We start from the raw sequence: 22,889 nt of genomic DNA on the forward strand, positions 1-22,889 counted from the left end.
GAGAACTTGCACAATTGGTGGCTGACAAAATACTTTTTCCCCCCACTGTAGATGGCATCATGAGGAAGGATAATTATGTGGATATATTGAAGCAACATCTCAAGACATCAGTCAGGAAGTTAAAGCTTGGTCGCAAATGGTCTTCCAAATGGACAATGACCCCAAGCATACTTCCAAAGTTGTGGCAAAATGGCTTAAGGACAACAAAGTCAAGGTATTGAAGTGGCCATCACAAAACCCTGACCTCAATCCTATAGAAAATGTGTGGGCAGAACTGAAAAAGCGTGTGCGGGCAAGGAGGCCTACAAACCTGACTCATTTACAGCAGCTCTGTCAGGAGGAATGGGCCAAAATTCACACAACTCATTGTGGGAAGCTTGTGGAAGGCTACCCGAAACGTTTGACACATTTAAAGGCAATGCTACCAAATACTAATTGAGTGTATGTAAACTTCTGACCCACTGGGAATGTGATGAAATAAATAAAAGCTGAAATAAATCATTTTCTCTCCTATTATTCTGACATTTCACATTCTTAAAATAAAGTGGTGAACCTAACTGACCTAAAACAGGGAATTATTACTAGGATTAAATGTCAGGAATTGTGAAAAACTGAGTTTAAATGTATTTGGCTGAGGTGTATGTAAACTTCAGACTTCAACTGTATATACACACACACACACACAAACTGGCATCACACTGCACAATAACAACTGCACGACATTGTTGGGATTACAGCATACAAGTCCTCCAAGTCTGTGTTACAGTTATCTTTCCCAAAAATTCCTCAGATTATCCCTAAGTAAGTGTCCACTGTATGTTTCCCTCCAAAACAACAGAGATATGAAGTAGAAACTTGGTTGGAAAGCATAGCGAGTGGACACAGCACTGAAATAATAATGCAATTTTTTTTCAGTCTGAGCACAAACTGCCCAATTAGGAGGAGCTAATCAACAAGATAAAGAGATTTACCCAGACACTCTAGTCTAGGGGGTACAGTGGGGAAAAAAAAGTATTTAGTCAGCCACCAATTGTGCAAGTTCTTCCACTTGAAAAGATGAGAGAGGCCTGTAATTTTCATAATAGGTACACGTCAACTATGACAGACAAAATGAGGAAAAAATATCCAGAAAATCACATTGTAGGATTTTTTATGAATTTATTTGCAAATTATGGTGGAAAATAAGTATTTGGTCAATAACAAAAGTTTCTCAATACTTTGTTATATACACTTTGTTGGCAATGACACAGGTCAAACGTTTTCTGTAAGTCTTCACAAGGTTTTCACACACTGTTGCTGGTATTTTGGCCCATTCCTCCATGCATATCTCCTCTAGAGCAGTGATGTTTTGGGGCTGTCGCTGGGCAACACGGACTTTCAACTCCCTCCAAAGATTTTCTATGGGGTTGAGATCTGGAGACTGGCTAGGCCACTCCAGAACCTTGAATTCTTCTTACGAAGCCACTCCTTCGTTGCCCGGGCAGTGTGTTTGGGATCATTGTCATGCTGAAAGACCCAGCCACGTTACATCGTCAATGCCCTTGCTGATGGAAGGAGGTTTTTACTCAAAATCTCACAATACATGGCCCCATTCATTCTTTCCTTTACACGGATCAGTCGTCCTGGTCCCTTTGCAGAAAAACAGCCCCAAAGCATGATGTTTCCACCCCCACGCTTCACAGTAGATATGGTGTTCTTTGGATGCAACTCAGCATTCTTTGTCCTCCAAACACGGCGAGTTGAGTTTTTACCAAAAAGTTATATTTTGGTTTCATCTGACCATATGACATTCTCCCAATCCTCTTTTGGATCATCCAAATGCACTCTAGCAAACTTCAGACGGGCCTGGACATGTACTGGCTTAAGCAGGGGGACACGTCTGGCACTGCAGGATTTGAGTCCCTGGTGGCGTAGTGTGTTACTGATGGTAGGCTTTGTTACTTTGGTCCCAGCTCTCTGCAGGTCATTCACTAGGTCCCCCCGTGTGGTTCTGGGATTTTTGCTCACCGCTCTTGTGATCATTTTGACCACACGGGGTGAGATCTTGCGTGGAGCCCCAGATCGAGGGAGATTATCAGTGGTCTTGTATGTCTTCCATTTCCTAATAATTGCTCCCACAGTTGATTTCTTCAAACCAAGCTGCTTATCTATTGCAGATTCAGTCTTCCCAGCCTGGTGCAGGTCTACAATTTTGTTTCTGGTGTCCTTTGACAGCTCTTTGGTCTTGGCCATAGTGGAGTTTGGAGTGTGACTGTTTGAGGTTGTGGACAGGTGTCTTTTATACTGATAACAAGTTCAAACAGGTGCCATTAATACAGGTAACGAGTGGAGGACAGAGGAGCCTCTTAAAGAATAAGTTATAGGTCTGTGAGAGCCAGAAATCTTGCTTGTTTGTAGGTGACCAAATACTTATTTTCCACCATAATTTGCAAATAAATTCATTAAAAATGCTACAATGTGATTTTCTGGAGAAAAAAAATCTCAATTTGTCTGCCATAGTTGACGTGTACCTATGATGAAAATTACAGGCCTCTCTCATCTTTTTAAGTGGGAGAACTTGCACAATTGGTGGCTGACAAAATACTTTGTATATCCGAATGCAGTCATATGTGACAGGCTTTTAATGGATTTTTCTGATTCCTAGCCTTTTCTTACTGTGGTTTTTTAAATGAAATATTTCAAAAGCCTTGACTCAAGTTAGAGGTATTGTGTTGAAAATCATCTTGGGATGGAATTTAGTCGAGCCTGCCATAGCAATGTTTACCCAGTGTCTGTGTTTACAAACTACTGCCCACACACACTTGTTTTTCTAAAAACTGGAGTGGAGTCTGTCTGGTAGTAGTAGCTGTTGTTTTTGGCAATAATCAAAACCATTCTGTGATTTTATTTAAGTAAATAACTACCACAGAAATACCGCAATGTGGGTTCAAGTTCGCTTAAATTGAGTCCTTTTTCTGGTTTTGGTTTCTATAGGCTTCTAATATACTGCAAGATATAAACTTGCTAAGCTAGAGCTGAGAGACTGCTTTTAAACTTAATCTGACTTCCAAAGCACAACCACTGTCAAGACCTGTCAGTTAACACCCACAAGGCTGACAATGGACATACCCTTGAGAGACGCTGGGAGAAAACTTCTCTGTTCAACACCTTCCAGGTTGGAAAATGCTGTTTGTGGGTAATAGTAGAGTCAAGAAACACTTAAGAGTCAACCCCTCCTTACAATCTGTACACACAACTTGATCTTTCGGGGAACCGATGCGTTAATGTTAATGGGAGACATTTACAGATCTCAAGTTAGAATTTGGCCTTTAATGATTTAACATTGCATCACCAATACATACATTCTTAGCCAACAGCATTGGATTTTTTTAACTGGTTGTAGCAAAAGCATTGGTGGATTTTACAGTACACTGCAGCTACTTAGGGCAATATTACAGTAGTTAGCATGTGATACAAATCTGATTTGATGAGTCAGGTTGCACTCTTGGAGTCCACATCAATGGACGGCTGGCAGTGCCTTCAACTAAAAGGATTAGGTTTGGCGCCACAAATCGACAGAGTGATCGGACTGCCTTAACGATGCTATCCCATTGACCCCTGAAAAACCTTTAATGTAAGGGTTGGTGTGAGGTGTGACCCAGATGTGGTGCAGGATAGACAGTAGGCAGAAGGCAAGGATGGTGAAACAAGGATCTTTACTGGTGGTCCAAAAGCCAGGATACAAAACAACAGACTATACACGAAAACAAATGAGGAGCACAAAGGTCTCCAAAAAACAGGCTGACAACAAACGATACGAAATACTAACTCTGACTGGAAAACACAATGACACCGGGAGAACACTTCTCGAGTACCTGTAACTCCGTCACGTGATCCGACACTGATACGTACTGTTTGACATAAAGGAACTAGCAGAGAAAACTGAGCAAGGGAACACAGGGAAGTGAGGGCATAAATACACAGATGAATCAGATAGCCACAGGTGACACCAAATGGCAGATAATAAGTCCCGACTGCGAGTGAGGAGGTGCCTGTGGTTGTCGGAGGATGACACCTAGTGGGTGGCTCCGGAACTGCGAAGTAGCTTAATTATGGACGTCCATATTTTCTCAAGGCTCACTTTTCGCCCACTTGCAAGACATGGTGGGAATTGTTTCTGCCAATAGAGTATGCATTAAACTAGGCCCAACAACTAATCACAAAGGCCTAACTTGATGATATTCATGCCTGTCCAGCATGTTTACATCAAAGATGGCCGTCATAGCTTATGTGGTCCTGTGTGGCTCATTTGGTAGAGCTTGGCACTTGCAATGCCAGGGTTGTGGGTTCGATTCCCACGGGGGAACAGTACGGAATTGTATGTACTCTCTACTGTAAGTCGCTCTGGATAAGAGTGTCTGCTAAAATGTAAAGCAGCAAGAAATCCATTTTAGCCGAGCCAGCTAATGTCTAATGTATAGATTCCAATCCTCCAGTGTCAGAGGGAAATGAGTCATTGGATTAATTACATCGGAGAGACAGACATGTCCAAGTCAATAAGCCTGATTAACTTACATTTGATCAATACGCATTTACAAGCGACACCTGAATATGCTGACCTTTGTCCAAACGTCATATAAATACAACTGAACCACTTAGCCATTCAATATTCATATTTACCTTTGATCAGCTACAGTCGCTATGCTGTGCATTAGCATATTACAGGACTTGCATTGGTAATGCATGTGATGATAGATGGATTATACCAATCTCTAACATAAGAGATTGTATGGAACCAACCAACGATATCCATCGTTTTTTTTTATATTTACAGAAACATGAGAAAAAAGGAGGCAGAAACCGCCATGAAACCAACAGAAACATGCCACATTAGAGAGTAAAGCAGCTAAACCATAATTGTGTATGAATAAAAGCCAGTCATTCAAGTTTTATGGTATTCCTTCCAAGCAAAAGATCTCCAAAGGACAATAGATAGGCCTCAGCAGAGCCATACGGGACAATAGATAGGCCACAGCAGAGCCATACGGGACAATAGATAGGCCTCAGCAGAGCCATACGGGACAATAGATAGGCCACAGCAGAGCCATACGGGACAATAGATAGGCCTCAGCAGAGCCATACGGGACAATAGATAGGCCACAGCAGAGCCATACGGGACAATAGATAGGCCACAGTGGAGCCATACGGGATAATAGATAGGCCACAGCAGAGCCATACGGGACAAGAGATAGGCCACAGTGGAGCCATACGGTGTGTACAGATCTCAGTGCCATAGTGTAGCCTTGTATTGAACTCAAACGGTCTCCCTATTAACATAATTCAAGCAGAGACTACAACTTCTCAGAGTATAGGACTTAAATAGAGTGGGTCATATAAATGACCTTAGATATCCGACATGAAGATCCAGCAATTGGTTGCACTGATACAGCACTTTCTTTTCCATACATTCCCACAGTATTGAATTCTATAATAGAAGCCCATAAAAGTTTAACAAGTAGCTGGCAAATATTTTACTGTTGGAAGTAAAAACTCCCAGGCAGTGCTTATGGACATCAATAATACATTCATCAGCTAAAACCAGCCGCTCCAGTGGCAGAGGCTGCTTTAGATAGGAATGTGCGATGCAAGGCATTACAAGGAAGTAATAAAGTTCATGAACGTTCAAACTTCCATTTGTTACAGCACTTTTTGGAAGCCAAATGTTTCACTGTATAGGTCATTTCTAGTATCTTCTATTTTATGTCCTGTAATGAGCTTGTTTTAATGGCACAAAAACATTTCTGTGAAAACAGACAATAAATCTTATCTTAATGTCACACTGTCATCCAATCCTTAAGCATACATATCCTCATGACTGCTTTTCAACTTTTCTCGTTTCAGTCTGTTCCCAGTTCTCAAGAGGAGTTTACGCCATCTTTGGATTCTACGACAAGAAGTCGGTCAATACGATAACTTCGTTCTGCGGGACTCTCCATGTGTCATTTATCACCCCGAGCTTTCCGCTGGACGGAACTCAGCAGTTCATCATCCAGATGAGACCTGACATCAAAGGACCCCTACTCAGCCTCATCGAGTACTACAAGTGGGATAAGTTTGCCTATCTCTACGACAGTGATAGAGGTAAGAGATACTAGCTTAAAATAACATCATCTACCCCTTTTTAAATGAAAATGCCACTTTCTGACCACTTCCACCATGGGCAAACAAGTATGGAAAGTTGTGTTCAAATCAAAAGTGGTGCGGTCAAAAAGGTGATTGATTTCATGTGGAACGACCCTCAGGACAACAGGTTTGACTCATCAATAAATCAAAACCAAGTCAAACCCTTGATTGGTTGAGTCAGGTGTGGTAGTATTAGGTTGGAACAAGAGCCTTGACATTCTATGGAACCCTAGGACTAGGATGTATAACTGTTAGTCAGGACTAAACCTAGCCCTACAAAGCTCACCGTCATGTTTACAGTTAATGTTTACAGTTAACAGTGAGTATAGTTATTTTAAAGCATAACATTGGAGAAGTGTTCGAGTTAAAGGAAAAAAACACAGCAAATATATATTTAGGTACATGTATTTGTTTCATTAGTCCACTGTTGATACAGTCCCAAAATGTTTTGCATGCCAGCAATCAAGTTTTCAAGATATAGAACTTTATAGCGTTTTGCATCATATGATGCAAATATATTAACTGGCAGCAGTAGGCTACATCTGTGTCAGTGTGTCACAGTGTGTCTTTCTGTGTTCTCCCTACCTTGACTGCACTGTCCTCTGCAGCAGCAGCTGATCTGTCTGTGCTAAGCCTAATCTCTTACAGACACGGTCACAGCACTCAGACCAGCAGAACCAGAACTTTTAGAAAAGGAGTAGGTTAATTTCACACATTTAGCAGTGTTGAGATACTTTTATTTGGCACCACCTTTAAAAAAAAAAGATGTTGTCCATTATCTTGGCATAATAATGACAGAGTCACAACGGGTCTGTTGCTCATGCGCATTTGTACGTGAATTTGCGCGACCTCAGAAAACCGCCGTTGCCTACTGAACAGCCGAATGCTCATTATATATTATTATCACAACAGAGAAATTGCACAAAAATCATAAAAATAATCTTAACAGGCTCATGGGCCGCCGGGCTTGTGTCCCTTTTATTCATATTTCATATAGCAAAGTGCTGTTTTTTTATTAAATTTTTTGCCTCATGATTTGACAACTCGCGCACAATTTCTCTGTCCTTCACATCGGAGTGCTGCTGCATGCTCTTTGTCTTTGTCTTGACCAATCAGATTCATGGAAATCGATCAATGCACAAAGCTCAATGCGTGCTCTCCACTTTCCTCCGGTATTTATTTAGCAAACGTGATAACACATCACTCCCGACAGACACAAGCAAAAACTCTTTAAATAAATGTTGTAGCAGTCTACACCTAAACATTAGCGTTCTGACATGTTGTATTGCATGAAAAAGTGATGGTTGTTAAGTGTAGTCAACTGTAGGCTACTAACAATAGCAGCTGCATACAGTTTACTATGCCCTGTCCCTCTGGCCAGTAAACGAAGCGATAACGTTCTAAATGTATAGCCCATTTGTTTGTGTTAGGAGAAAATGTGAATGGGATCAAATTTGGTTTATATTCAAACTTGGGCTGACTAGGCTACCTATACTTTTTCCAATCCAAAATGATTGACTGGAATTAATCAAACACAGTAGCTGACATCTGTAAATTCATTTTGAATTAGGCCTACAGTTTCATAGGGCAGGCCTACAAGATGCAAACCTGCATAAAGCAAGCTCAGCCCCTAGAGTTCTATTGTCCAATCATATTGCTGTCTCTATGTCTGTGTAAAGGAAACCCCCCTGTTAGTCTAGCTTTAAAATATAATTAATATGAACAAGTATAAGTTTGCTGCAGTTTCACATGGTTTTTATCCTCCCCAAGGCCAGGAGTTTTTCCAATAGTTTTTTAAAACCATGTGACTTGATTATAAAAACTGTGGTCCCATCATATCCAATATTAAACCTGATTAATCATGCCATACTGTATAAAGTTGAGAGTTTTACCTGGTTAGTTTACCAGATTAGGCCCCAGATACATTTTTTCCCCCCACCACTCTGGGACCTGTGGTGCCACCTCATTTGCCAGATGGCCAATCCGCCCCCGCTAGTTCAGTCTCTGAATCACAAATGAAAATGCTGAATCTAGTCTCTGTTTCAGTTGCGCAACAATGTCCAATAAAATACATTTTTAATTCAGTTCAGTCCCACAATCCAGCAAGAAATCCAACATTTGGTCCTTAGAAGCTATAGTCCACAGCAAAAACCTCTGTTGATAGTAAATACAATATCCCTTAAAGAAGTCTTTGAAAATGTTCTCACTTTTGTGGAGATGAGAAAACTAGGCTTTTAAACAATTTACAATTTCCTAGTTACAATCGAGAGGAAGAGGCGAAGCGAGAGGGTTTACTCCACCCAAAGTCAGCCCAAAACGAATCCCATTGTTAGGGTGGAGACATGGGCAACGCGTCATCATATCCAGTATCTCTAGTTACAAACATTTCAGTCAAGATGGCTTCCCCCTTCCTAACACTCAAACCAGGAAGTGACTATGGGTGTGGCTAGGGACTGACCGGGGCAAAGCCCACAGCCTATCCACATAATAATATGCCATTTAGCAGATGCTTTTATCCAAAGCGACTTACAGTCATGCGTGCATACATTTTTGTGTATGGGTGGTCCCGGGGATCGAACCCACTACCTTGGCGTTACAAGCGCCGTGCTCTACCAGCTGAGCTACAGAGGACCACATCTCAAGGAACCGTGGAACCTTATGGGTTACAGATAGAAAAACACTGCTTTTTGCCAATATTTAAAGTTGACATTGGAGTTACTGTATATTCAAAAAGGCTGTCAAAACCTGAAGGTTGAAGAGAAGACAAGTACTGTACTGTATATGACACCCAACTGTGATAAAATTACATTACATTAAAATTACACTTCCACAGGTATTCGTGGAGCGACCGCCCTCTTGTCAACACAACTAAGGCCTAGATTTAATTAGATCAAGCGTTAACCGGCGATAACAGACACCTGCAAAGCAGATGTTTTGGCGGTGTAAAAGGTGGAACTGTGTTGGAGCTGTCAAATCTGTGAGCAGCTGCTGTTGCGACCATTGTCACGAAGCCACACCTGCCCCACTCGTGTTGAAGTTCAGAATGAGAAAGTGTAGGCTATATAGAAATAATTACGCTCAAATTGAAAAAGCATTAAACTAAATAATGAGGATTTACATAATCCTATTCACATTCCAGTTCGAACTTGTAAACAAGGCTGCATGGGATTTTTCTTAATGCGACTCCGTGCAGCCAATGGCACTGCCAAAACAACTGTAATGCAGACGTTGGCTAAAGCGGATCTGATTGAACTGAGCCCTAAATCTAATTACAAAGCACTCAAACATATGAGAGAAGATAAAAACGGTATATACGCTGCAAAGGTTATGTTTCTAGGCTGTTTGCCATATACTGGATGTGACATGTTACATAGACATGAACCACCATGTTTTCTAGACACAAGGGAGTTAATATTAGTTCCACACGCAGAGCAAGGTACCAGAATGACACTTTGTAAAGGGCATTGTGGTGCATGACAAACATCTTGTCAGATAGTATCAACTAGGGCCATCACACCTCCTGTGTAAGAACTTTTCATGGCTCGCAGCAAAGTTGGGGGGCAGTTACCTGACATTGAGGGATTTAGACCTTGCGGTGGTGGTATCCACTGTTCCTGGAGAGCTGCTGGATCCATACTTGTGAACATTCAAAACAATTTTAGTTTAAACTTTTAGCTGTTCCCATTTTCTAACCTGCATAGCTGGCCGTGATTATATCCGGTAACAAACTCCTCAAAAGCCTATCAAAGAGTTTACAGTGCCTTCGGAAAGTTTTCAGACCTCTTGACCTCTTCCACATTTTGTTACGTTACAGCCTTATTCTAAGATGGATTAAAAACAAATAATTCCTGAGCAATCTAAACACAATACCCCATAACGACAAAGCGAAAATAGGTTTTTAGAAATCTTTGCAAATTTATTAAAAATTCAAAACAGATACCTTATTTACGTAAGTATTCAGATCCTTCAATATGAGACTCGAAATTGAGCTCAGGTGCATCCTGTTTCCATTGATCATCCTTGAGATGTTTCTACAACTTGATTGGAGTCCACCTGTGGTAAATTCAATTGATTGAACATGATTTAGAAAAGGCACAGACCTGTCTATATAAGGTCCCACAGTTGACAGTGCATGTCAGAGCAGAAACCAATCCCTGAGGTCGAAGGAATTGTCCGTAGAGCTCAGAGACAGGATTGTTTTGAGGCACAGACCTGGGGAAGGGTACCAAAACAATTATGCAGCATTGAATGTCCCCAAGAAAACAGTGGCCTCCATCATTCTTAAATGGAAGAAGATTGGAACCACCAAGACTCTTCCTAGAGCTGGCCGCCCGGCCAAACTGAGCAATTGGGGGAGAAGGGCTTTGGTCAGGGAGGTGACCAAGAACCCAATGGTCACTCTGACAGAGTTCCTCTGTGGAGATGGGAGAACCTTCCAGAAGGACAACCATCTCTGCAGCACTCCATCAATCAGGCCTTTATGGTAGAGTGGCCAGACGGAAGCCACTCCTCAGTAAAAGGCACATGACAGCCCACTTGGAGTTTGCCAAAAGGCACCTAAAGACTCTCAGACCATGAGAAACAAGATTTTCTGGTCTGATGAAACCAAGATTGAACTCTTTGGCCTGAATGCCAAGCGTCACATTTGGAGGAAACCTGGCACCATCCCTACAGTGAAGCATGGTGGTGGCAGCAGCATCATGCTGTGGGGACTTTCTTCAGTGACATGGACTGGGAGACTAGTCAGGATCGAGGGAAAGATGAACGGAGCAAAATACAGAGAGATCCTTGATGAAAACCTGCTCCAGAGCGCTCAGGACCTCAGACTGGGGCAAAGGCTCACCTTCCAACAGGACAACGACCCTAAGCACACAGCCAAGACAACGAAGAAGTGGCTTCGTGACAAGTCTCTGAATGTCCTTGAGTGGCCCAGCTAGAGCCCTGACTTGAACCCGATCGAACATCTCTGGAGATACCTGAAAATAGCTGTGCAGCAATGCTCTCCATCCAACATGACAGCGCTTGAGAGGATCTGCAGAAAAGAATGAGAGAAACTCCCCAAATATAGGTGTGCCAAGCTTGTAGCGTCAAACCCAAGAATACTCGAAGCTGTAATCGCTGCCAAAGGTGCTTCAACAAAGTACTGAGTAAACGGTATTAATACTTATGGAAATATGATATTTTTTAATAAATGAGCAAACATTTCTAAAAACCTGTTTTTGCTTTGTCAATATGGGGTATTGGGTGTAGATTGATGAGGGACAAAAACAGTTTAATCAATTTTAGAATAAAGCTGTAACGTAACAAAATGTGAAAAAAGTCAAGGGGTCTGAATACTTTCTGAAGGCACTGTATGTCCACCAACCAATGGCACAGACCCGGCACCACGAGGGTGCAAAAGGGGGCAATGCCCCCTTAGTTGTTGGTATATTGTGCCCCCTCAGTTTTGTATCCCTATTCAGTCCCACAATCTTCCCCCTCCATCATGCCCAACCGATTTGTTGTATATGCGTCATTCATGCAACTCCCTTGCACACATCATACGTACGTCATACACATTTTACCAGTTGAAAAAAACGAAAATGTTTGATTGGCCTTCACAGTAGAAGGGCGGGGTCAATTTGACCGTTTAGGTTTACTTTCAAAATTACGTACTATGGAGAAAAAAAATAGTTTCACCGCGCAATTTAGCTAATGTTAACAGTTAGGTAGGTAGCCTGCCACAGAGGCTAAGGCCAAGGCTACCGAGCACAGCAGCAAAGGCACCTGCGCAACCGTCTTGCAGCCTGGTGACATAGGAGGTAACCAACTCGAGGAGGGGCCTGCAGCCGCCAAGACGAACCTAGCAGCAGCACTGCCAGTATATTACATGCACCGACGCCTCTTTTAGTGCCTGACGACCTCGGTGATAAGGAGCCAGCGCAGGTTTGTCTGGGGAAATACCCAACCCGCCTGTACTGTGGGAGAAAACTGCATTTTGTAGCGCATGGAATATTCCTGCAAGGCAGATGCAGTTTGATGAGTTATGGGAGAAATACAAGCACACAGACTCCCCCGTGTCCAAGCACACGGCAAAGAGTAGTGAGTAGTAATCTGAAATAATATGTGGTTGAAACAACAATGGGCCAGCAAGAAGAGGATAATGAGAGGGAGTGCAAAATACTGTTTTTCAGCACTCTGGATGCTGGACTGGGAGAAATGTCAGCAAGATTTAACAAACAAAACAGCCAACTTGTTGAGGCCCTGTGTGCCTTGCACCCAGAGAATGAAACCTTTATGAATGTGGTGTGGAAAAACTGAAACCACTGCTGGACTTAATCTCAGGAGATTTTGTGGAAACTGAGTTTACTGTCGCACGCCAGTTTCTACAGACTGAAATCGCCCGACCTGGAGAAGAAAAATGGACAACGCAGAGCATTTTGGATAGATACTCCGGGCCTCTAACAGCAATGCCTACTGTGATGAACATTTGGAGCATCCACGGCAATTTGCGAGAACTCTATTTTCAACATTGAAAAACAGTGAGCACAGACGGAGCATGTTGCACAGGAGGAAAGCGCAGCTGATTCAACTGGCATTTGAGAGGGATCTTACAAGCAAATTCCGTGGGGAGTGGAACGAGAGACTGCTGAGGAGGTTCAACACAGCATCAAGGCGGCTGCAACTCTTTTGAATCTGGATAAGAACAGGCAGCCTGGCTGGGCTTGTATTATTTTGTTATTTGCTAGCTTTTGGAAATGCGTGGCAAATGTCAGAAATAGGCGTAGACGTGATTTTCTTTATTGGTGTTGCTGCCAAGTCTACTGCTTGATTTCTGTGATGTGATTGGATTGGAAATGTTTGGTTTATAAAATAATCTTATTGTTTTTAATGTTGTTTTATATGGTAGAAGAGGTGCTTTGCATTACATTGATGAGGGTGGGCAGACCTTGACCAATGGTTGAGTAACGATGTTGCCATAAACAACTCGTTTGCACCTTAGTATCTCAATTTGCACATCATCTCTTCCAGTGTTAATACTAATTGTAATTATCTTGCACTATGGCCTATTTATTGCCTTACCTCCATAACTTGCTACATTTGCACACAGTGTACATATATTTTCTGTTGTATTTTTGACTTTATGTTTTGTTTTACCCCATATGTAACTCTGTGTTGTTGTTTTTATTGCACTGCTTTGCTTTATCTTGGCCAGGTCGCAGTTGTAAATGAGAACTTGTTCTCAACTGGCTTACCTGGTTAAATAAAGGTGAAATAAAATAAAAAATAAAATAAGTTGGTATGGAATACTAATTTCTCTGTTATCATACACGGCGTAGTACGGCACTCTTGTTGGAAGACAGCTTGGTAGCTGCTTCCAAGCTGCATTGTACCTATAAGTCGTGGTAGTGCATTGTACATTATTGTGCATTGTATTGGCATGGGGAAGTATTATTATGGTAATTAGCAACTGTTTTTCATTGGATTGATGGGTATTTTGCATGTAGCTGTGTAGCTTGTCATAACTTGCAATTTCTCGAGCCGGATATGAATTGTCCATGTTTGTAAAGCGGTGCAGTAGCCTGTATTCTTGTGACAAGACAGCCTTGTGTGGCTGCAAATACATTGTGTGTAATTGTACTATCGATTATTATCCATCCCATGTTGTCAGCAAGGGAAAATAGTTGTGCCCCCTTACTTTTGTTCCACTTGGTCTGTAAAGTGTTGTGTCCCAATATTGCATGATGCATCCTTGACTTTAAAAGGCAATTTTTCGCATATATGACAAAATCCCATGTTTTTGCCTATCGTTTCGCACACATTCATGTGCTTTCACAGCAATAAAGTTGTAGGAGGATTATACAACATGTATGTTTATATTCGTACATCATTAAAAAAAAAACACTTGTGGTCTTATCAAATATCTGTAATTTACCCCTTACTGCTTTTGTTAATTGGTGGTGTGACCCACTAAGGCAGTAAACCCAGAGATGGCAAGATAGGACAGTCGCAAGTTCTAATCCCCCTTAGGGCAAGGTTGGTCCTCGAGTCAAATGACGCATATGTGACAAAGTAAAAATGAATATAAAATGTTGTAGGCCTACATTTAGGTGTACACATCCATGTAGCCTATACAATATGACTATTAGACCATTGCAGTGTGTTTGTCTGCAAGGCTGAAGAAAGAAGTAGCTCCTTATTAAACGTATTCTAATCTTCATTTTCAAGCTGTTGGCTTCGCTTCGCTTCCCTTCTCAACACACTAACAATAAATGTAATTCTAAATTTCAACGAAATAAATACTCATGTGGGATTCAAACCCTTGCAACAATTGCTGTGAGCTAGATGCTCTACACTGTGAGCTATATGACCACTCAGTCAAATGCATGTGATCTAATTGTTTTGATTATCAGATCGTGCTTTTGGACTTCTGTTAAGTATGCTTTCATGAAGTGTTGGATCACGTCCAACTACGTCGACTATTTTAATTGGCTGATATGGAATATGTTACCGGATATAATCACGGGCAGCAATGCAGGTTAGCACAGGGCTAAATGTGCCAGGTTATCTAATGGGAACAGCTAAAATGTAGCGTTTTATCACATGTAACAACGTCAGCGATTTTAATATGCTGATGCACATTTTGAGACAGAGAAAAAGTTATAGATTTTTACTTTTTCTAATGTTCGCAAGTATGAACCAGCTGGGTTTTGAGGTTTCTGTTGTGTAGAACTCCTCATTAGAACACTCCTTTTAAAATATTTTTCTAGAGAATGACCTTGCATTTGAATATGTCTAAAAGTTGGGAATAGGTCTATTCACTCCATAAATGTTCAGGTGAAGTGATTGTTATATCCCCAGCTATTTTTGTCTATCTGCATGGAGGCTTTCAGCCTTGTTGATGTTTTTCAGTATTTGTAGTAGACTAAGTATGATGCATTGAGTTGTTACTCTGGAGGATATTGCAATGTCAGACAGTATTTACCCGTTGTGATGACACCACTTCGTATGACACTACTTTGAAAAGGACACAGGCCTACACTCTTAGAAATAAAGGTGCTATCTAGAACCAAAAAGGGTTCTTCGGCTGTCCCCATAGGAGAACCCTTTGAAGAACCCCTTTTGGTTCCAGGTAGAACAATTTTGGGTTCCATGTAGAACCCTTTCCAAAATAGTTATACCTGGAACCAAAAAGGGTTCTATCTGGATTAAAAAAGGGTTCTCCTATGGGGATAGCCACAGAACCCTTTTGTCTCAGAACCCTTTTGGAGTGTAGACTTCCCCAAAAGGAATTATATTTCATGTGACTGTCCTGAGAGCAAGATTACAAGGTCTAGAACAAAGAGTTCCATAGTCTCATTTCAGTACCGGGGGAAAGAGTAATTAGCCTCGCAAGCCACTCTGATCTCGCAAGCTTACATTAATTGTTCCTGCACAGATCGTGAGATCAGGGTGGCTTGCGAGGCTAAAGAGTAATGTGCATAATATTATTGGGCTTGCATAAGAATAGTTGAAAGGCAAAATAAGATAAACGTTTCATTACATTATGTTATTAGTCTTCATTTCCAATGTGTCTAAATGAGAGTGATTTAGGATAGCAGTACAGTAAATTGATAATACCTGATGATAAAATCTAAAGGCAGGCTTGCCATAGTCACACAGTAGAATGGAAGACTGACCTAATAAAGATAAAAAGTGGGATTATTACCGCTGTGTGTGGAAGGGATACTTTATAGGGTATTACACCATGGCATTGTTGAATCCTTGTTTCTGATTTGCTTGAAGGCATTTTAGAGCGTGCATTATTTCCCTGTAACTCACAGTATATTTGCATGGCAGAATTCAATGGCTATAGTTCATTCTTATATGTTCTATGTTTGAGCTGCTTTTGAAAGCAAAAGTCGAAATGAAAACATTATTGGCATTGTTGAATTTGATTTTCATAATGGTAAGCTATGACTGATGGTTTGATTAGCTAAACTAGCAAGTCTGTTTGTTTGGTTACCACGACAACTACTGTAGCTATCTAGTAAACTTGCTAGCTACTTCAGTGGATGTTGAACACATTTCTACTGGCAAATGTGTTAAATTACAGCCATGGTATAAAAGGGATAATCAACTCGGGGCTCTATGCATTCTCTGGAAAATAATGCAACTCCGTGGAAGGTCAGTTCACACCTTCCATGTCGTTCATTATTTTCCAAAGAACGCATAGCCCCTTGTTGATTGTCCCTTACCTAGTGCCACTGGCTAATACAGGCTCTACTGTATTTCTACATTTATTTCATTCACCTCCCCCTCTCCCTATACTATGTTTCATCCCCCTTCATTTCATGATTTAATATTCTCTCTCTCGCTCTTTCTCACATGGATCCTCCTCCCGAGTGGCGCAGTGGTCTAAGGCACTGCATCACAGTGCTAGCTGTGCCACTAGAGATCCTGGTTCGAATCCAGGCTCTGTCGTAGCCGGCCGTGACCGGGAGACCCATGGGGCGGCGCACAATTGGCCCAGCGTCGTCCAGGGTAGGGGAGGGAATGGCAGGCAGGGATGTAGCTCAGTTGGTAGAGCATGGCGTTTGCAACGCCAGGGTTGTGGGTTCGATTCCCACGGGGGGGCAGTATGAAAAAAATAAAAATAAATGTATGCACTCAATAACTGTAAGTCGCTCTGGATAAGAGCGTATACTAAAAATGTAAATGTAAAATTATCCTCTTAAGGTGTTCGCATACATAGGTTTGGTTTGCTCCTAGCTGAACTCGGCAAGGCGAAGTGAACATCTGTGCTCGCATACTCCCTTAAAATACCTTTGCTTGAAAAATTAGACAAAAAGCAATATTACTGTTTGTCCCTCTGGAGAAGTCGTAAGTCAGTACACTTCCTCAAAATAGTCAGAATTAATCTAAGATGACTCAAGAAATCCGTAATTAATTTTGATGTTTCTGTCGAAGGTTTTAGTTGGGCAATTTTACATCTAACTAAGATGTTGGTGCAGTGAAGTGAAGAAATTGGCATGAAAAGTAGTCGTCTGTCTTTGAGTGACAAACATTTAATTGAAGAATCCCTGTTGACCAATCACAGATGAAAGGGCGTAGATTTCGGCTACCGAACTTCGACTAGACTCAAGAAACCATGTTCTGTGCTTGAACAGCCGGAAAAAAAACTGCTGAACGCTGCCAAACACCAATACAAACACAAACGTCACAAAATGTCATCTTAATATACAGTATGCGCACAACTGTTTCGACTGGGAAGCGTATGGTAAGCTTTAGGCGGAGAGTGTCTCTGCTAGTGGGGGTGTTTTCCTCATCAATGGTCAGCATGAGTTTCTATCAGAGTTGCCAACTTAGTGACTTTGTCAATATATTTAGCGAGTTTTCAGACCCCTCTAGCGACACATTTTCCAAAAAGCGACTAGCGACAAATCTAGCTACTTTTTCTGGTGTTATTGGAGACTTTTGGAGACTCTGACGTGAAATCACGTATCGTTCTTACTCTTCTCAATGAGCAGCGGGTGCTGCCATGGGCCGTGGGCCCCACCCCCGTCCCAAAGCACTCACAGACGGCCCAGTCCTCGCGCAGCAGTCCCTCCCAGCTGCAGTCAGAGCAGGAGATGTTCACCCCTCCGCGTCCAGACTGCAAATGAATTGCGCATGCGGGATGCCGCCGCTGGCTGATCCTGCCCTGGCTTACATACATGTAAATGTAGGGTGTTTTTTACTCACTTTTTGTCTCTCCCACGACGTTATTACATGCACATTACCAAGTTAGGTGATGACGTCATTTTAGCGACTTTTAGGACAGCCAATAGCTACTTTCCTTACTGAGGAGTTGGCAACACTGGTTTCTATTAGAGTCAGGCTGGAAGGAAGTGGAAGGTGCAGCTAGTAGTTTCAGCTACTAAAGCTAGTAGATGCACTGAACAGGGCCCATGAATCTCTGTGGTAATTGAAAGTCCAATAGCATATGTTATGTTATGCTACAATGCTAGCTGTAGTGGAATGTGCATTGTATCGACTACATTGAACAGGGCTCACAAATCTCGATGGCCACAGACGGTCCAATTAGCATTATGCGATTGAGAATAAGGATACTCATGTTTCCCGTGCGCTGATGACGTGGATATCAATTAAGGCAGCCCCCTGCTAATTCAGAGGGGTTGGGTTAAATGCAGAAGACATATTTCAGTTGAATGCATTCAGTTGTACAACTGACTAGGTATCCCCCTTTCCCTTTAGTTGGAGTGTAATGTGTGCTAGTGTTGACTTCATTGAATAGGGCTAATGAATATCCATGTCCACAGAAGGTCCAATAGCATGTTATGCTAATGCTACAATGCTAGCTGTAGTGGAATGTGTGCTAGCATTGACTACATTCAAGAGAATCTCCATAGCCATAGAATCTCCATAGCCATAGACGTTCCGGTAGAATACGCTATGAAGAATGAGGATGATATTGCTACAATGCTAGTTACAGTGGAGTGTGTGCTAGCATTAACTACATTGAATAGGGTTGACCATAACCATGGTCTCAGAAGGTCCAATTAGCACCTGGGAATACGAATGCTAATGCTACATTGTTAGTTGGAATGTGTGCTAGCACTGACTATATTATACGACTCAAGAGAAACTCCATGGTCTCAGAAGGTCCAATTAGCACATGTTATATGTGGGAATCAAGATGCTGATTATACAGTGCTAGTTGTAGTACAATGTTGTGCTAGTGTTGGCTACATAAAACAAGTTTAACAGCATGTTTTATTGGGAATGCTAATCCTATAATGCTTCAGTCCCTGGTTGAAGAGCCCTCTCTGGCTCACTGTGCATATTTCATCATCACATTGCCTGTCTAATTAGGTCAGATAGATCCACACTCACATACCCATGGCAACCGATTGTGCAGTGCATTCACTGGTGTGGAGGCTCGTTGGTGTGTGTGAATTGGCGTGTGTGTGTTTTAAGGAAGAGCAGTGAGGGTTAAGTAAATAACCATATGTCATCATTGTTATCATTGTTAATATCATTGTTATTTTTTTTTTTACTATAGGTCTCCATTGCAACTCTTCTCCAGGTTTATGTTGCTTTAGATAATGTGTTCCCAGTCGCCTGGGAAAATAAGGGTTAAATAAAAATGAGAAGTGCTCCCAATGCCATTTTGCTAAGGTACTGAGGAGATGCTGCTAAAATAGTACATTAAGTTAATGATCTTGACAGTCACACAAGCGACATAATGCAGTCAGTCAAACTATTACTGTCTCATGCTTCATACCAGGAAGAGTTTGTACCGGATACATCAGTGTTACGCTCAAGGTGAGTACCTAGCTAATTATCGAACTGAGAAAAGCGGTAGCCGGGGGCTAAATGCACCGATTCCGCATGTGTTTCCTGCTGCTCGTTAACCCTTTACACTTGTGGGAATTGGCCTATATGGATAGGGCTAAATTTAAATGTTTCTTACAAAATAATTATGAAAAGCATATCCATAAACATGCTAGCAACTGAAAGGGAACAGTTTGGAGATTATGGGAAAATAATTAGACCAAAGTTGAGACACAACAGTTCACCTGACATAAGACTGAATCAAAACATTACATTGTTGATTTTATGTGCATTTTACCTTTACTGTAGTTTTCACCGCATTTGTTGATAATGAAATCAGAAAATACTCTGGATACATTCAGTAACATGATAAGAATATTCCTGGAGAATGTGGTGTAGGTGCAACATATGACCAAAAAATGACAAGAGTTTGGGTGAGAGGACTAACTGGTGTCTCCAAATGGCCAAACACACCTCTCTAAAGTGTGCACAGTTCCTAAGAAATTTCAATGAACTTTTATGACTCAAAGAAGAGTCTTCGTCTATAATTATTTAATTTTTTTGCTCTCCTAGCTATGCCGCTGAGGAACTAGAGCAAGCACACTTGTAGTTGTTTTGTTTGGAACTCAACCCTGCATCCCCTCCATCCAACAATTACTGTTTTTGTTTACACAATCCAAAAACGGACCATTTATAAATCACAATCTGGGTCAGGTGGGCATAATTTGAAAGCTTGTTCTATTGTCAACATGACTAGCTAATTTATAAAGTACGATCTTACAGTGTTAGGCTTTCGGAAGGCAATTCAGCTAAACAGATTGTATGTTTGGTGCTCATAGAAAGGAGTCATGAGTACATTCATGTGTGTGTTCTGCAGCGAATATTCTTCAAAATAGATAAACATAGGCTAATTCTGCTCACAACAACAACAACCATGGGTATGAACATAGTGATCAACATAGCGATCATAAATGTTGACACTGATATGACATGAGTTTTATGATATGGAAATGTGAAGTGTACATTTGGAGTCACGGCTTGCTTGTATGACATCAAAGCGGTGTTTATTATAATCCGTAACATCTCATCTTTCAAAATACATCGAGTCCTCTTAATTTACAGAATTTCCCTGACTCATACAACCAAAAATATGCAAAAGTTGCACATTTACGGGAGGGATGGGGACAACTTGTCTCGTGTGATGCTTAGTACATTTTACACAAATTTATGTTTCTGATGCATAACAATGCCACAGGCTGTTTTCAACCAGATACATTGTTTTTCTGGTTCAGCTGCTCTTTAAAGAATGCTTAAGACTTTTCCCTGAGTTCCAAACTGACCCCTAGTCCATCCTCCCTAGACACTCCTATAGATCTGAAGGGGTTGGATAGGCGCAAGCAATTTGGCGGAAATTGCATCAAGCCTATCAAAAGGCAAAGGTGAAGCAAGAACAGTACCTTATTGCCTATTCATATCCAATTTTGCTAGCAGATACTGGAATATGTTCCGGGATTCATCCAATGGCATTGAGGAGTTTACTACATCAGTCACCGGCTAAATTAATAAGTGCATTGACGACGTCGTCCCCAGAGTGACTGTCCATACACTATATATACAAAAGTATGTGGACACCCCTTCAAATTAGTGGATTCGGCTATTTCAGGGACACCTGTTGCTGACAAGTGTATAAAACCGATCACAAAGCCATGCAATCTCCATAGACACACATTGGCAGTAGAATGGCCTTACTGAAGTGCACAGTGACTTTTAACGTGGCACCGTCATAGGATGCCACCTTTCCAACAACGCAGTTCATGACATTTCTGCCCTGCTAGAGCTGCCCTGGTCAACAGTAAGTGCTGTTATTGTGAAGGTGAAACGTCTAGGAGCAACAACGGCTCAGCCGCGAAGTGGTAGGCCACACAAGCTCACAGAACGGGACCGCCGAGTGCTGAAGCGCATAGCGCTTAAAAATCATCTGTCCTCTGTTGGAACACTCACTACCGAGTTCCAAACTGCCTCTGGAAGCAACGTAAGCACATGAACTGTTCGTCGGGAGAGTCATGAAATGGGTTTCCATGGCCGATCAGCCGCACACAAGACTAAGATCACCATGCGCAATGCCCACCGCCGGCTGGAGTGATGTAAAGCTCGCTGCCATTGGTCTCTGGAGCAGTGGAAACGCGTTCTCTGGAGTGATGAATCACGCTTTACCATCTGGCAGTACGACGGACGAATCTGGGTTTGGGGGATTCCAGGAGAACGCTACCTGCCCCAATGTATAGTACCAACTGTAAAGTTTGGTGGAGAAGGAATAATGGTCTGGGGCTGTTTTTCATGGTTCAGGCTAGGCCCCTTAGTTCCAGAGAAGGGAAATCTTAACGCTACAGCATACAATGACATTCTAGATGATTCTGTGCTTCCAACTTTGTGGCAACAGTTTGGGGAAGGCCCTTTCCTGTTTCAGCATGACAATTCCCCCGGGCACAAAGCGAGGTCCATACAGAAATGGTTTGTCAAGATCGGTGTGGAAGAACTTGACTGGCCTGCACAGAGCCCTGACCTCAACCCCATCGACCACCTTAGGGATGAATTGGAACGCCAACTGCGAGCCAGGCCTAATCGCCCAACATCAGTACCGACCTCACTAATGCTGTTGGGGATGAATGGAAGGAAGTCCCCGCAGCAATGTTCCAACATATAGTGGAAAGCCTTCCCAGAAGAGTGGAGGCTGTTATAGCAGCAAAGGGGGACCAACTCCATATTAATGCCCATGATTTTGTAATGAGATGTTCGACGAGCAGATGTCCACATACTTTTGATCGTGTAGTGCAGGGTTTCTCAAACTCGGTCTTGGGCAGTGTTTTGTGAAGCCATGGCTTTGTAATTGTAGATTTTGTTTCCCATCTCCCTATGGTTGCCTGGGGCATTAACCCACCCTTTTTCATAGGTTTAAATTAAGGTTAGCTGTCTTGTTTTGTGAAACCCTTTTCATAATTGTTCAAATGGATGTTGTATGATAGACCCCTCTGCAAAACATGACTTAGTACTTGGTGGCAAAACCCTTGTTGGCAATCACAGAGGTCAGACGTTTCTTGTAGTTGGCCACCAGGTTTGCACACATCTCAGGAGGGATTTTGTTCCACTCCTCTTTGCAGATCTTCTCCAAGTCATTAAGGTTTCGAGGCTGACGTTTGGCAACTCGAACCTTCAGCTCCCTCCACAGATTTTCTATGGGATTAAGGTCTGGAGACTGGCTAGGCCACTCCAGGACCTTAATGTTCTTCTTCTTGAGCCACTCCTTTGTTGCCTTGGCCGTGAGTTTTGGGTCATTGCCATGCTGGAATACCCATCCACAACCCATTTTCAATGCCCTGGCTGAGGGAAGGAGGTTCTCACCCAAGATTTGACGGTACATGGCCCCGTTGATC

General features: G+C 42.0%; 1 protein-coding gene across 9 annotated transcripts in view; it reads left to right on the top strand.

The window, feature by feature from the left end:
* Window positions 1-22,889, top strand: part of LOC121534602 (glutamate receptor 2) — a 92,355-nt gene that overhangs the window by 45,438 nt on the left and 24,028 nt on the right. For all 9 annotated transcript variants that reach the window (XM_041841216.2, XM_041841238.2, XM_041841230.2 and 6 more), the window contains exon 3: window positions 5,881-6,120. In XM_041841216.2, coding sequence (XP_041697150.1) covers window positions 5,881-6,120 — 240 coding nt within the window. The remainder of the gene's footprint in view (window positions 1-5,880; window positions 6,121-22,889) is intronic.

This window comes from Coregonus clupeaformis, chromosome 2 (assembly GCF_020615455.1).
Source record: "Coregonus clupeaformis isolate EN_2021a chromosome 2, ASM2061545v1, whole genome shotgun sequence".
NCBI classification, from domain to species: domain Eukaryota; kingdom Metazoa; phylum Chordata; class Actinopteri; order Salmoniformes; family Salmonidae; genus Coregonus; species Coregonus clupeaformis.